The sequence below is a fragment of the Micrasema longulum genome, unplaced genomic scaffold (assembly GCF_059751315.1).
Source record: "Micrasema longulum isolate JH-2025_06_02 unplaced genomic scaffold, ASM5975131v1 h1tg001651l, whole genome shotgun sequence".
Taxonomy (NCBI): Eukaryota; Metazoa; Arthropoda; class Insecta; order Trichoptera; family Brachycentridae; genus Micrasema; species Micrasema longulum.
The window spans coordinates 141,979-159,015 of record NW_028278830.1 but is presented as its reverse complement, the minus strand read 5'-3'; the positions used below and the strand labels follow the sequence as shown (position 1 = coordinate 159,015).

Here is a 17,037-nt window from a genome sequence, read left to right as displayed (position 1 = left end):
ATCTTTTATTTTACTTCCAGTCATTAAAATATTTTTTATTTCGATTTGACACACTTAGCAAAATCGGTAAAACGGATCCTCGAATGCCTAGACGGACCATATTTCACGCATTTGGCTCGTGGCAAGCACGTGTAACGAGGGCCAGTTTCGTTGAACAGGGTATAGTTGCAACTTTTTTTTCGGGTGGAATACTTCCGAAAGATTTGTATCTCTCATTAAAAAAAAACACTTTTTTTAAGGGAAATTTTTTGAAATGCTATTAACGTAACGTTAGTAATAGCATTTATATACAACGCTATTTTTATTAGCATGCTAGCAAATTAAAAAAATAACTTTAATTTCCATCACTAATCCAGGTTGAGAACTTTTTCAGGCAGTATGGGATCAGTTACCATAAACGTCGTTCATAATCGTATTGGCTATAACTTATAATAGACTGTTGCAGTGGTGACGAATGACAGACGAAGAGTGAGGATGTTTTGTGCAATATGTTGACCATGCGGTGACTGTGATGTGTGAACATTGCGACTGCTATGAGAACTACTCAGGACACGGGTATCGTTGACTGGATTAAATGCAAGTTGAAGGATTTGAACCACCGATTTAAATATATGACGTTTTGGAATTGTGGAAGTGACGAACATGATTGGGTAAGTTAAATCATATTTGAATTTGTTGCAACAGAGGAGGAAAATATTTTTGAGAAGGTAATATGGAAGTCTAGGCATTTACAGAGCTTATGACCTGTCATTGGCTGTTTTAAGTGGCCACTTCACACACTGTGTAACATTCGCCGTTCTGCCTATGTTTAAACATCCACATTTCCTCAATTCTTCCATCTGTTGACTTTTGTGAAGTAAAAGAGCTAAAAAGAGGTGAGATTAATCCGGCCGAACCGATTCACCTACTAGGCAACCCCTGAAAACAATTTTCTAATTTTTATACTTCTTCTTTTACCGGGTAGTTAATTCATTCAACAATGTTTTGAGTATGTCCGTATGCTTGCAGACTGGCTGGATTTCATCCCTAGGGAGTTATTCATATTTAAATTTAGTTTGTTGCCTAGTAGGTGGTTTGGTTCAGCCGGATGAATCTCACCAACATAATAAAGGTTTCAGCTCCTTTACTTTACAAAAGTCTACAGATAAAAGAGTTAAGAAAATGTGGATGTTCAAACATGGGCAGAATGGTGAATGTTACACAGTGTGTAAAATGGCCACTTAAACCAGCCAATGACAGGTCATAAACCCTGTAAATACCTAGACTTCCATATTACCTTCTCAAAAATGTTTTCCCTCTCTGTTGAAATCAATTTTAATAAAACATGTATATTTATTTACATACCTAACAGTTTTTAAGTAAACACAAGTTTATTATGAGCCAGATAATCAACACCGTTTTTCTTGAAATATTATTTTTACTATTTTTAAACCATTGAAATAAACATTATAAAGTTATTTTTTTTCATAGCGTTGATATAAGCTTTCAGATTTTTGGCTGATTAATTTAATGATAAAAAAAAAATAACACACCTCTACTCATTTGCGAGTGATTTTTAATTTTGTATTCTTATATTTTAGAATTAGGTGTTTAATATACCAAGTTAATCGTTGAAAAGTGTGATTTGAATAAAAACGTATTTATAATTTAATTTAAGAATAATTACAAATTTAAAGTTAAATTTAAGGATTGTACTGTTTGGTTTTTATAAAATGTAGCAACTTTTTTTGGAAAGAGTAATTCATACTCTTTAAAAAAAAAGATTTCCAACGTACGTAATTATAATGAAATGTGTACTTTGTTATCTTACTCTATTTGAAAGAAAGAGGTTCTCGTGGTAAGAAGAGGAATGCTTTTTGATGTTTATTTTTTATTTATTAAAATTATTCACCAAATTTAAACTATAAATTAAATGTGAAAAATAAAGAAACTAAAAATTTAACACAGTCTTTTATTTTATCATGAAAATTTATGAAGCAAAATCGATTAAAAATAACAATGTTAGTAAAAAGATAAAATTATCGAAAAGAATGCATGATAAGATGATTGATTATTTTACGAAAAATATTTGTTTACGAAGATAATGTGTTATGGCATTCTGTTCTCTCTGCCCTCCTCTAAGTGGGAACTGTTTTACTATTGTAATGGACTTACTCATATTTACTTGTAAATTGTTTAAATTCATTCAATCATAGGACGACAGTTTTAAGGAAGGTTTCAGTTATCTGTAGCACTTTGAAGGTGTACGAATAAATAGTTCATTTGAGCACCTTTCTAATTAATAAAAATACAAAAGAACTTTAATTTGCTTTTAACATTCTCGCTCTAGTTATTTATTTTACTTTTGCTTACAAAAACATAATATTATGTGCCTATACTGCCTATATACAGGTGTTGTATATGGAACTAAAATTACTTTTAGACAAAATTACATGTTCAAACAGTTTATTTATTTCAATTTAACTGTTATAAAAAATGTTTCAAATATAACATCGATTTTAAAATTTATAAAATGAGACAAAATAAAAAAAAAATAAGTAATAAATCAGTGCTTGTTACTTACATATGTTTTTTAACAAAATAAATTAAAAATTTGGGTAATGAATACATAATTTTTTTTATATATATTTTTTGTAAACTGTTTAAAAAAGGGACAAAAACAAATACAGTTTGGTCAATTCAACATAATTAAGTGTTTTGAGCAATGCTATAGTTCGAAATAATATTCTAAATGAAAATCATCGTCAATTTTGTTTTGAGTTTTGAGTATGTCCAAATGTTTGCAGACAGACTGGATTTCATCCCTAAGGAGTTATTCAGATCTAATGAAGCAGTTTAGAAAATTGAAAAATCGTTTTGAGGCCCTGCGTAGAATGTGAAATAATTTAATAAGATGAATCTCTTCGCAACAATAAATGTTTCAGCTCATTTACTTTACTAAAATCAATCGATGGAAGAATTGAAGAAATATGAATGTTCAAGCATAGGCAAAATGGTGAATATTACACAGTGTGGAAAGTGGCCACTTAAACCAGCCAACGACAGGCCATAAGCCTTGTAAATCCCTAGACTTCCATATTTTATTATTATTTATTATTCCCTTCCAAAAATGTTTTCCCTCTGTTGCAACAAATTTAGGAAATCATTTTTTATATCACGTGTTCATATTTATTTGACGGTTAATCATCAGCGTAGCTGATTAAGGAAAGTATAAACGTGTGCGAAAAATTATAATCTCTAAATTACTTTCTGGGGTAGAGAAAATTCAGAATAGCACCCCAGAAATGAATTACGTAGAAATTTTTCTACCTTTTTGGTAATGCGTGTATTTTTTTCAGGGTGAAAACAGTGGCGGTCGGTGTTCTGGCTGGCGGGGTACGCTGTGCTCCGTCGCCCTGGCGGCCGGGGCGGCCAACACTCTGCGCCTGCCGCGCGAGGCTGCGCAGGGCGGCGCCGCGCCCTTCCTGACCGCGCTCTCCCTGCTGACGGCGGTGGCCGCCCTCCCGCTGGTGTACCTCAAGCTGGGCCTCAGCACGTTCAGCGAGCAGGGGGCCATCAAGATATGGAGGGCGGTGCCATTTCTGAAAGGTACATAAATTGTAGAGAGTTGGAGAACATGGAAGTCTATTTATTCAAAATATTAAAAAATGTTTATTTTCTCTAGCGAACCGATTTTTATTTTATGTTTGCGACACTGAGGTATAATTAAAAAAAGGTTGGTGATTCAAATAACGCAAATTTTAAAGTTGCCCTGCAAAACGCGTAGTAGAGTAAAAAAGACTAATTGTTTATGCCGCTTACTCTGAATTCAAAGCTCTTCGTCGCGCCCTTTCTCACTGCTTCACATTTGCTAAGTGGATACAAGGAAAAACACTATTTCCTACCAAATACAATATAAGCTCCAGAACCTATGTTGAATGGAACACAAGTCGGATGCTTAGTAATGTATCTGGTGTATACCTATACATGTATATCAATGGTTTGCGAATGTTTATTTAATAATTTTTATTATAAAAAAATTTCAATAAAGAATTATGTTCCTAATATTTGAAAATGATATTCGGTAGTTTTTTTTTTCTAAAATTAAATTGTGCCCACGTAGAAGGGCATGTATCATACATACTAAAAAAGGTATTATTTCAACCTAAAATGGTATGTTATACTCGTACATAGTAACGAGGTACCATTAACAATCGTCACTTTTGTGAAATAACCATTGTTTCTGTTTTTTGCAAAACGTGTTGGCTATTTCCTGTTGAGTTTATTCATTTTCATTCAATAATGTCTTTATCTCTGCAACATTCCTTAGAGAAATGTCACTTTTCCGACTCATTTGCAAAATATCATCGAGTACTATTTTAAAAAATAAAATTGAATCTTTAAAATGATTTAAACAACTTAAACCGGCTTAAATTAATAGTAAAATACAAAAAATGCCTTCTGTAAAACAAAAAAAAAATTAAAAGTTTTTTTTTGCAAATGACATTTTTAGCTGTCTGTTTGTTTAAATAAACACACTAGGATGTTGCCACTACATAAAAAAGTAGAATTAAAACGACATTTTATGAAATTAAATTACAAAAGCAAATTAAAATAATATCAGCCAAAAGAAGAGATGGCTAAACATATCATACTTTTTTTCTCTTGAGTCTAATCATTTGAACACATCTTTACCTTAACATGTGTAACGTGTTCCTTGCGTTCATATTTTATGTTTAAATTTATTATTAAATATATTTTGTCAATTTATAATCATCGGGGTAGGGACAAAGTGTAAACTGTTCAGGAGAGGGGAAGAAAATGGAAAACGAACAGGGTGTAGTTTTTATTTTTGTTTATGTATAAATGTTTAATAATACTAAAATAAATACTCTCCAGCATGTATACCGACAACAAAAAACAAGAAATGTTTTTTTTTTCTGTCTCATGAATTTAAGTGCATCCATTTTTATATTTATCTCCTACCGCTTTCTGTCACATTTAACTTTTGGTACATTTAAATTAAAATGTCATAGATATTATTTATCGATGAAAGAATTCAGATTTGGGTAAAATAAATAAAATTATAATAATATTCACCTGCGTTATGTATAGAATATCGGGCCAAATTCAAAGGCATGCATCGTTTCTAGTTGTCAGTACTAGCTGTATCTCTCTACTCAATAAATATATTTGTGTTTATAAATGAATAAATAAAAATAAATATGTCTACCTAATTTGTAAGTGAAAATCGGGACTTTTCGCATGTTTGAAATCGTAAGATCGCCCGCCCAATCACCCAAGCTTTTCTGCAAAACCGCGACGCGTAAAAAAACTCAATCATCTGTGTAGTTCAATGAAGGTAATGCAAATATAAGTATTTTTTTACTTGACGATTTTAGGCGTGCTTGAGTCCTGGATTCGTATTCTAATGGGGAATAAAAATTTATCTACAAAATAAAATTAAGTTTACAATTTGTTTTATTAACAAGATACTTTGAATTTTCATACAAATATACACATTTTGTTAGTTTAGACCGTCCGATGAAGCGTTTGTAATCGCGGCCCCGGTAATCTAATCAAAATTAAGTGTTATTATTATTAAATGCATGCGTTACGAGTATAAACTAAACTTACTGATTATTTTATAAACCTATCTTTTTTGTCTACACTCTTGAAGGTATATTTCCATTGCGTATAACAAAGGTGTATTATGTTTACAGGAGCTGGCAGTACATAAAAGACATCGGGCTTACGAAAGAGACTACCGGCCATAATCGACTAACTTCGACTTTGTAGGAGGTCGTCTCTATCACACGAGTCCGGTATCCGAATGATCTGCATGAATGACCAAGACGACGCCCTACAGAGCCGAAGTTAGCCGATTAGGCCGGCAGTCTCTTTCTTAAGCCCGATGTCCTTTATTTACTGCCGGCTACTGTACGTTTCCTACATTGCATTATGTATATAATTTACCTTACTGGTTTACAAGCGTCAATGTATATGTTATTCCTGTGCTTTGCATAATTCAATGTTTTCTTTTTCTAATGTTGAAATAACTAATAAATGCTGTTATTCTTAGGATTTATCAAAACATTCTTCAAAACAAACAATTTTCTATAACTATATTGAAAAATGGGAAACTCGTTGCGGTAGTGCGGTTGACTAGTTGAGTCTGTGATAACCATGTGACCACAACCTATGAGTATAATATTTAAAACTTACAGACGTTTAAAAATTCAGGGATATTGATAACTGCGACGAAAATACCTATTATTAATTACCTAATCAAAACATCGTTCACGTGTTTCCTCAATTTGCCCTTTTTTTCCATTTTCTACATACATTTTCAGGCCTTGGATACGTTAAGCTGTTGGCTGCTTTCTTCGTGGCAGTGTATTATATGATCTACGTCAGTTTATCGTGCGCTCTTCTTATATGGACAGCAAAGGGACCAGTACCTCTTGTCGAGTGCACAGAGTTGCACAGAGATTTAGTAAGTAAATGAAATACATCTCTCCCCTCAGAAACTACCTAGTCCTCGTATATCAATACCATATTCGACCATCACATGGAGCCGTTTCACAAGTCTCCTCTAAATTCATACAGCATGGGAAAATTTACATTTACTACATTATTTATTTATTCAGCGGCTACTCTCAAATAAAAAATCAGCAGAAACAAAACGATTGGAGATTAGTCGGCCTTGTGGTGTACTTTTTAATGCGTTTGTCTACTTTTAAATAAATATAAAATAATTAACAAATATATATAATACAGTACATACCAAACCACGTTATGTTTTGTAGTGGCGTGTGAATTTTTACGATCACATGAAAAGGGTCTTATGTTCCTTTTATTTATTTATTCAGTATTGGGTCAGCTGTAAACACGAAGTACTTAACCCGAGCACTAAGACATAAGCCTTTAATACATTATGCCAAACTCACAGTGAATGGAGCGATGAAAGTAGCAGTGTTAAATTCAATGAAAATCATAGTTTACTAAATTGACATTTGGAAAAAGTAACTATTTTATTGATTATTATAAACAAAATGTTTTTTAGAAAGAGCGAAACCGATAGGAATCCCTTAGTCTTCAAAAGAGTTTTCGGGTATGTGGAGGAAGTCTTTTCACGCCAGTAGGTACTTACAAGTATAAAACATATTAACAAGCCCATAAGTCTTTCTCACAGAAATGTGCCTACTGCTGACTGTGACACGGTACAAATTACTAGTACATAAACACATACATTTCTCTATAAAACACACAGTTTTCCCTGAAGATGGCTCCTGCAATGGTAGCCGAAACGTCGGATCAAATCCAACATACACGGTATCACCCAAAAAAGATACATAATATTGATAACAGTGACCGTGAAAACCTTCGCACCTATTTAAGCCCATAAGTCAACAGGAATAATATATTATTAACATTTAGAGCATTAACTTTGTGGTCGAACATTTTACAAAATTTTATTAAATATTTCAATGTATCGACTTTTTTATGTCTACCGATTTCGAGACGTACTATAATTAAAATATAAAAAAATATTCAAGATCTCTGGCACTTGATTGAGCCTCATGTTGCATCCGGTTGAGTTTCAAAGATTGTTCTAGTAAAAAAAAAAACAATTTACCTGCAAAAGCCGCCAATTCAAAAAATTATGTTTTCTGTTATTTTCAAATTGTATTTACATTCTAATAATGTTTATCTCAGGATGGATATCATCTCAATGGGACATCTGGACAAAAGTGTATTAAGTGAGTATAATTTATTGAAATAAATGTTCTGGACTTCTACAAAACATAAACCTGTTTTATATAAATACAATAACAAATAAATACCGCTACCTTATCGTTTTTTAGTAAAACTTTTTTGAAGCCAGTTTTTGAAGAACCAATTTGGTACGGAATTATTGCAGCAGTCATGTTTACATTTTGGCTCCTCATTCCACTATGGTAACTATAATTTTAATTGTATTTTTTACTAAATTTTATAAAACACTGCAAACAATGAGCATATTCTTATGTGTGCTCTAATAATAATAATATTAGACTGGTAAAAACACAAGTCTCATTTGTAAATTGCTTAGCGCAAATGGGTCTTAACTTTAAATCCTTTTTTTTTTTCACTATGCATTAATTTAATCTCCTTTTGAATATTAATATGAAAATGGGAAAACTAGCACAAAGGAAACAAATTAAAGTGGTTAATATTTACGATACAAATAACAGATTCTAAAAAGTATATATTTACTGTCCTAAAACGGGGAAGCTATCCCTAGTTAGGCAGTTTAGATGTCTCACCAGCACTAAATAAAAATAAAAATTGTTGCACTAATTCAGTAGGTACTCTATTCAGTATTATGAACCAAAGATTGGATAATTAATTTTGGTAACTTATTTGCATAATTTTATTCTTTGATTTCCGTTATGTTTATTTTAAAATATTGTTTTCAGTTTAATCAAAATCCCGCAGTCCTTTCAAAAATCTTTGTATTTTTTCGGCGGAGGAACACTGGTACTGTGTGTAGCGGCGGCCACCTTGGGAGAGAGGGGAGACATTGGCCAGCTGTGGAGTGAGGCCGATTGGGAAGTAATGCTGACCTTAAGGTTCTGGTACTCAACTTTTGTACAACTCATGTTCTCCACTCATATTGGCTTTGGGTACATCACTACTGCAGCCTCTACATTTTACTCAAAAAGTAATGTACTGTGGTAAGTATTCGCTCTCCTTAAAACAATGCAACAACCAACACTGTAAAGTACTCTGTTCTGATTTTGATACCAACGCCCTTATATTTTTTACTTCCATCTCGTTCGGTAGCAAATATTTTGGAAATGAATATTCATAAAACAAAGATTATGAGTCCAACAGGGAGAGACATTTTCATTTACAATTACAAAATCGAAGTGGTTGATGAATACATATATCTAGGACACAAAGTCAAACTTCGTAAAGATAACCAAACAGCCGAGTTACCAAGAAGAATAGGGCTAAGTTGGGATGCTTTCAACAAACGAAAAAATTTTTTTGAAAATAAAGAAGTCCCTATATGCTTAAAAAGACAAGTATATGAATCGTGCATATTGCCGGTGACAACACGCGGACTTGAAACCGTGTCTGTAACACAAAAAAGTAGCCAGAAATTCAACTGCGCGCAACGATCCATAGAAAGACAGATTCTCGGTGTATGTCTAAGAGAAAGAGTAAAAAATGAAGAAATAAGGCGCCGAACCGGAGTCGTGGATATCATGGATCGTGCAACGAAATTGAAATGGCAGTGGGCAGGATACTTGGCGAGGCAAAATGATGGCAGGTGGACACTCAGAATAATAAAGTGGAGACCATAAGCAAACAAAAGAAGTGTTGGAAGGCCACAGAAAAGATGGGTCGACGACTTTGCCTCTATTGCTGGTAAAACGTGGATGATGAAAGCGGGTGATAGGAAGAAATAAAGACGGTTGGAAGAGGCCTTTATCCAGCAGTGGAGAGAATAAGGCTGAAGAAGAAGAGTCTTATTACATGATAGTCAGAAAAGAAAATACTATCCAAAATAGAGATACTGGTTTATTATAAAGAATACGTCTTCTAACTATGAAGGTCTGAATCTGAGTAACTTTGCCGATTGCTACGTTACAACACAGATGGCTCCAACCACTCCCGCGTCACATGGCTAGCCTAGTAGCGACATCTAGCGTCAATGAATGTCACTACTTCACTACATATATGGAGACCGGCCAGGAGACTTAGTTAAGTCCTATATAACTTTCATGGGCGGAAAAAAGACCTTTAGTCAGAAAATGTCATAAAATGATACGTGATTCGAACATACAATGAATTTAATAATATTATACAAACCATGTAAAATATTTTTTTTACGGATAAATGTGCATTAACCCTTTATAGGACACGTGTTTTGTGTTGTATTACGTCTTGCAAACCTAGTAAAATTGCATTTGAAAAATTGAGAGGAAGACTGATGTATTACGATACTAAGGGACTGTATTCTTTTTTTGTAGTCGGGTTTTTGTCTTGGATAATGTTTTTTCAAAGCAATGTGTAGTGACAGCCCTAGACGTGGGTAAAATGGTCAAAACACTAGCTTAGATATCAAGGGGAATTTTTCCCACTTAAATATCTACTGTATTTGTTAAAATAGCTATCTAGAAATACTTTCTATAGCGTTATTATAATTTATGCAATGAAATATACAAAACTTACTTGCCTCGTTTCAACACAAACTCCGCTACAACGAATGTTTTAACACCATTTCTAGAAATACACAAACAGACCTTCAAGTTCAACTTCAAATTTCAAGTGATCAACTAAAACTGGCGGTACTCTGGGTATTTGGTTTTGCCGTGGTACTAAATTTTTCTAACTTTAAAACATTATTTTGTTAAGGATTTCGGCGGTGGGCAAAATTAAATTGGTTAGCCAAAACTGACATATTGAACGGTATTATTTATTATTATTTTCAATATTTCCGTAATATTATGCTTAGGTATAAAGTTATGTATATATTTTTAATTTGAGTTCCACTTGTATTTCTTGGTCTATGTTCGGGCGGATTAAGGATACAGTTTTGTGTGTGAAATAGAATCAGAATCCTGGACGAGTGTTTTCGACTCGATGGCTGCTCTCAGGTAAAAATCCTGAGTAGAGAAAAGTCCACCTGGTATTCTAGTGGTTAGCGCATTCACCTAGCATGCTTGAGGTCTCGGGTTTGATTCCCGGAAAGGTAGAGTGAAAATATTTGTTTTTTTAAAGTAATTTTACACTAAAGTATTTCATTGTTCTTTGTCTGGCACCTGAAGCGTCAGTCCGATCACCTTACCTTCCTGTAACAGATGATCGAGATACGCCGCATTTTATTTTATTGGTTTATTTTATTTTGTTTTATTTTATTAACATAAACGGCAAATCTGCCTTTTACAAAAAAAATATAATATAATAACATATTTGGCTTCATATTTTTTTTTAGAACATAAATTTCCCTTTACCCAAGAGTTATAAAAAAATTATACAACGTATTCAGTAGAAAGTTTAACCAATTCAAGAATAGATGTAAAAAACAAATTGGATAATAATTTTTTTAAAGTAATATTACAAGAAAATCATAAGTACTCTTTCATACAAAAAAAATTATATATTATAAAAATCATAAATAAATAAATATAATTACCACTCACCATCTTTGAAAAAGTTCAAAGGTTTGTTCTAAAGGAACGATACCGTACACTAAATATATCCGATTGCCGAGTTCATGAAGTCTGTTCGATACGGCATTACAAGTATACACTATCCGTGAATTGTTGCTACAAAACGGTGGCACCTGTCTAGTGTCTAGTCATTCTTCCAGGTACCCTGAAGTTGATGAGAGATAACAGTTCAGGGCATTGAATTTACACTTTAAAAAAAATATAAAAGGTCCATAATTTAACAAATTACAACAGGGATGGAGAATACCTTAAATAAGGGAATATGGTAGTCAAGGCATTTACAGGGCTTATGACCTGTTGTAATTTGTTAATCTTAATGACCCCCGAGGGGGTGAAATCCAGTCTTTTGTCTATGAACATTTGGACAAACTCAAATATTGTCCATAATTTAGTTTACAATTCAGTGTTTTATGCACCATCGTTCGCGAGAAGGGTTTTATGATAATGATGCCTTCAGTTCTTTTTTAGTTTTATGAAGGGATGCCCACGAACAAGTCTTTTTAGGTTTTTTTATTATTATTGTAATGTGTTTTGCGTTTATTTTATTATTTTTGTTAATTCAATAAATAAAGACAAAACTACATTTTCTTTTTTTTTTTCAATTTTCAGGAGTGCTGTTTTTCTCGTTGTGTTTAACTTGGTATTTGGATGGTTCAGTGTACTGCTGTGGCACGGCATAGGCGGCCCCATCCGGAGTTGCGAACCTTCCGTAATCATGGTTCTGGTGTTAATTTACGACTCTTCAGTGGCTAAAGATGTCAAGTCTCCGTTACCGTCTATTTCCTACGCACTAGTCATGTTCTCCGGAATCACCAGTGCGGTATGTATAATGTATTGTATAATGTGTAACCATATTTTATGCCCGCAGAATCACAAACTTGATTAATTAATCCACTTTTTAGTGATGTTAATAACAAATCCTCAATTTTTTCTCGATTAAATCTTATCTTATTCAGAGTGCCACATGCCACATTGTCATATTTGTAACGACTTCTTGACACCGCGAATGAATAGTGAATTTTGTATATTGACTTTGGATCGGCATATTAAATTATTTTATTTAATTTATAATATAATATATACTTGCATACCTATTTTTATTACTGAAATATGTATTTTTTTTTATTTTGAGCTATTTTTCTTAAATTCCGAGTTAGATTATGCCTTCAATAATCGTTTCTAGAATTTAAATACGTACTTAAAACATGTTTTTTTCAAACTCTTCTATAAGGAATTAAGATTTTTATTTTTTAAAGAAATTTAAAAGTGATTAAATTAAATGTTAATATTTGTATAAATGTACATATTACCCGTCGCTTTCATTTAAATTAAAATAAGTATAAAATAAAAAATTAAAATACGTCGAATGTTAAAAAAAACTATTAATCTAATACATTGTGTTAATTTTCAGTAATCAAAAATGCATGTGGTGACAAAGTGCATTATTTTTCTTAAATTAAAAAGTTAAAATTAAAATTATATCTTTGTAAAGCGGCCCTTGAGGTATTATATTACGAAAATGGCGCTATATAAGTTATCCATAATAATAATAATAATACTTAACATAAAAATTTCACATTTATTAATAATATTAAATGCATTCAATTTTATGCAAGAAATAATATATTATCCTGAATATTAGTTAAAAACAATGTTTTCGTAGTAAATATTTCATTTAAACAGTATATTATAGAAAATATTTATCGGCCATTCGAAGGAAAACATATTTTCTCCTTAACATAAATTTAATTATTCAATGCTTACACAATGTGTAAAGTGGTCACTCAAACCAGCCAATGACAGGTAATAAGCTTTGTAATTGCCTAGACCTCCATATTTCTTCTCATTTTTTTTTTCTCTCTGTTGCAACAAATTGAGATCTAAATAACTCCCATGGGAGGAAATCCAGCCTGTCTACAAACAGTCGGACATACTCGAAAAATTCTTGGTTATAATGAATTCCTCACTGGGATATTCCGTGCCAAGGAATACATTTTACAAGTTTATAATCGTATCGTACTTTATAATATTATAGTTATTTTATCACTAATGGTTGACATTTCTTTAATTTTTCTAGCTTATTCTCCTCTACCCAATAATCTCTTGCCTAAATACAGAAGGCCGGTGCAAGAAAACGACGCTTGGTGGGTTTGTAGTTATTTTCGGAGGGTTTATGTCTTTATTGATTTTTATTTTTGGCCTCGATATCATAACCCTTTTGGATGATGATGTTATCCCGATGTATCTGACGGTGTCATTGTTTTTGGAATTGCTGGGACTTCTTTTTTTATATGGTAAGAAAATCACTATAATCTACATTTTCTAAATTATAATATGCCCTGGTAACTAACAAACCAAAATCTCAATTTCTTTGATATATTGATCAATTAAATATATTCATAAGAATTTAAAAACACTGATTGAAATATTAAGAATTGCCTGATATCCGAAGTTCGATTCTCAAAATAAATATTTTATTTTATTTACAGTAATACACGTAAAAAAAATATAACAAACAAAATATACAGAGAACAAAACCAATGACAGAAATCCACAGAAATAAAATATCTAACAAAATATTTTAAATCGTCTGTAGGATTTCGCTCGTTGTGGGGGTTTTTTCTCCCCCAGTTGGACGTTGACGGAAGAGACGGGGAGGAACTTTTACGGAACACGAGAGTAATGGCAATGATGATATGAGATGAGAACTGACTGCACTTGGACTACGTGCTAGAACTAATTCTGTGCACAACTGGGTTGACGTACTCGGGCTGACTTGCTTGGGCTGACTGCTTGGGCTAACTGGGCGTTACCACGCCCTGTGGTCTCTTTATAGGCCACGTTCCTTTGTTCTTCATGTCTGTAATGCGTGAATGTACTGCAGGATGTTGCTCATATCTAGACAGACGTTTTTTGTACAACACTGTTAGTCTTGCAGAATATAATGTATTGTATTCAATAGAAAACGCTGAGTTTCTTCTTGGAGTTATTGCTCTATATTTTAAATGAACTTATTAAGCACGTATGTGTGCTTTCAATCTATGACCACACATCTATTAAGTTTGTATTTGTTCAGAGAAGAAAATGCTCCAAAATTTTAAGCAATATAAACTTTTATTAACGCAAACATTATTTTTAAAATGTCGATGGAACGACCCTCGTGTTGTAATGGCTAAGACGCGGGTTCCGGATTCGATTCTAGCACAGCAGTGCGCTTTTGCAGGCTTCATTCTGCCACAATTTCGTTTCGTAGGTTCGTTCGTTTGTCATATATCCATCTCACTTTAACGCAATCAAAAACGTATTTCGATCTCGTTTTCTCTCGTACGATACGAATGAATTTACGAAATAAAATAGTTACAGAACAAGGTCACTGAACGCTCTCTATCCCCTAGAGAGTGTTCAGAACCGCACTGCAGGTGAGGTCACAACAATCAAGTGTATTTTTTCTCAAGGATTTTTTCTGCTATAGTTCACCAATAATAATATTATATTTTATTAAAATAAGAAGGGCAATGTTTATTCTTAGCTAGTGAGAAATAATGTATTTTTTTGTGTTGTATGTGTACATGTTTTATAATTACAATATATGAACTGATACACATATATATGTAACTTATTATGGAGGTTTTATATTTTATATGTAGGGGAGTTCTGCATAAGATGACATACCGGTAATATACATTAAACCATTATTTTAAGAACCTTGAAATATAGTTTAAGCAACGCGCGCAGATAGCGCTAATAGTATAAATATACACGGCGGATAGTGCGCGCAGATGCGTTATGTTGGTTGGGTGTTTGTCAAAATCGCACAGAAAATATATATTTTTCTTATTACTTTTTAATGGCAGGTTTGTGATTCTTTAAGTTTTATTACATTATCAACTTCAGTGAGTCTTATTCATGGAGTGAAATGAGGAAATAAGGATCGTGTCAAGATTTTTAGATTAACATAATATACGTTTTGTTTATATAAGCTCCTGGATAAAACAACGTAGGGTAACACGGTTTAAAATGACATACGAAAAAATATATGAAGAATAGACAAAAATATCTAAAAAAATATCACGAAAAAAAATACGAAGAAAATCATATTTGAAGATCCCCTAAATTCTGATTCTGCTTCTGTTTCCAGTAAAGATATGACCCAAGATGCCCATCATGCATTGATTTGTATGGCAAAGGAAAACCCAGAAGGTTACCGGGTTCTCTGTCAATTATGTGCAAAGTGGTGTCACACATCGTGTACTGAGATACCATCTAAAGCAAAAATATTTATCTGCGAATTGTGGAAAGAAGAGTAATACATGTATGTCATCTTAGACGGCTGTATGTCATCTTAAGAACAGAAAATCTTCTTTTTTTATAATTACTGTAATGAAATTTAATGTAAATACATTTTTTTTATAAAACCAAATAAATATTAAGCGTAATATTGTATTTTGTAATTAAACATAATCAACAGAAATACGATTTTTTTACTTAAAAAAGTATGTCATCTTCAGCAGAATTCCCATATGTATAGGGAAACAAATAGCAACTAAGTACCTACTGTTTAAGCGTTGGAGGTATCCTTTTAGGCAGGTACATACAATATAATATTGGTATATTTTTTGTTGCAGGATTCAAATCGATAAAACAAGACATTGAATTTATATCCAAGTCCAAAATAACATATTTGTGGTTTGGTTTATGGGGATTAATTCCCATTGGTTTATTGTTACTTATCATGGCCAGAATCGCAGTTTATGTGAGAGAATGGACACATAAAAATTGGTCGTTTTGGCTCATTATTGGAATGTATACTCTAGCCGGAATGAATATCTTAGTATGGGCCACTTGGGTAACATGGCATAAAGAAGGTTATGGAATTATTCAGGTATGATATAAGTTATTTGTTTGATAGAAAATCGGTTAGAAAATATTTTGACATTCATAAGTTTCGACCACAGATCAAAATAAAAATAACCATCCCTGTTTTAATTGTAAATTCATTATTTACGCCTACTTAGGTACCTTAATTTCTATGCATCGAATGGCGAATGCATATTATGCACTTGTAATTTACTATGTGTATTTTTGTAGAAACTGATATCAGCCATCAAACCTTCGAGAAAATGGGGTCCCGTAGACCCAATAGTCAGAAATCGGTGGCTTCAGTATAAATTGACACGAAAGAAGCCAAATTTACAAAAATCTAATGTCACGAAAGCGTGTCATCATTACGAAACAGCGAGAAACCAAAGATCTTTACTCCGAACCGATTATAATCACCACGCACAAGTTATCAATTTTCCTCAGGAGAAATTACCAAGACCAAAAAAGTATTGTAAAAATATTCCAGAAAACAATATCCAAGTTCCTTATCCCACCAATGCCCATTGCATTTATCTATGTGAAGTCAATTATGGAAGTGGAAAATGTTGGATTAATAATACAGAATAATTTAAACATCACTTGATTTTCTTTTATCTTAGTAATGTACTGTATAAATAGGGTGTCCCAAGTGTCGACATTCGGTATGTCTCATCATGAAATGTAAATATTATAACCTCAGTAAAAAAATGTATTTATGGAATGTGAAGAGAAAAATTAGCTGATAACAATTTTTAACTCATGAATCTGGCATTTCACTTAAAGGGTTAAAATAAAGTGGTTCTTAGATTAATGTTAGTAATTAATAGTATATAACCACTTACCGACTTTATATCTGCCAGTTTCGAGACATGCCCGTCTCTTCGTCAGGACTAATTTCACTAACATGCAAAACACACTAAAATACACAAAAAATAAATATAATATTTATAACTATAACACATTTGTCAGT

The 17,037-nt window shown here is 32.5% G+C and overlaps 1 protein-coding gene across 1 annotated transcript; it reads left to right on the top strand.

Moving 5' to 3' along the window:
- Positions 1-346: 346 nt before the first annotated feature.
- On the top strand, positions 347-16,666 carry blot (solute carrier family member bloated tubules). Its single transcript, XM_088237132.1, has 10 exons — positions 347-650; positions 3,339-3,588; positions 6,333-6,475; positions 7,699-7,742; positions 7,848-7,940; positions 8,442-8,699; positions 11,817-12,027; positions 13,285-13,501; positions 15,833-16,089; positions 16,296-16,666. The coding sequence occupies exons 1-10, from the start codon at positions 534-536 to the stop codon at positions 16,653-16,655; spliced, it is 1,950 nt and encodes a 649-aa protein (XP_088093258.1). The 5' UTR covers positions 347-533; the 3' UTR covers positions 16,656-16,666.
- The last annotated feature ends 371 nt before the right edge of the window (positions 16,667-17,037 follow it).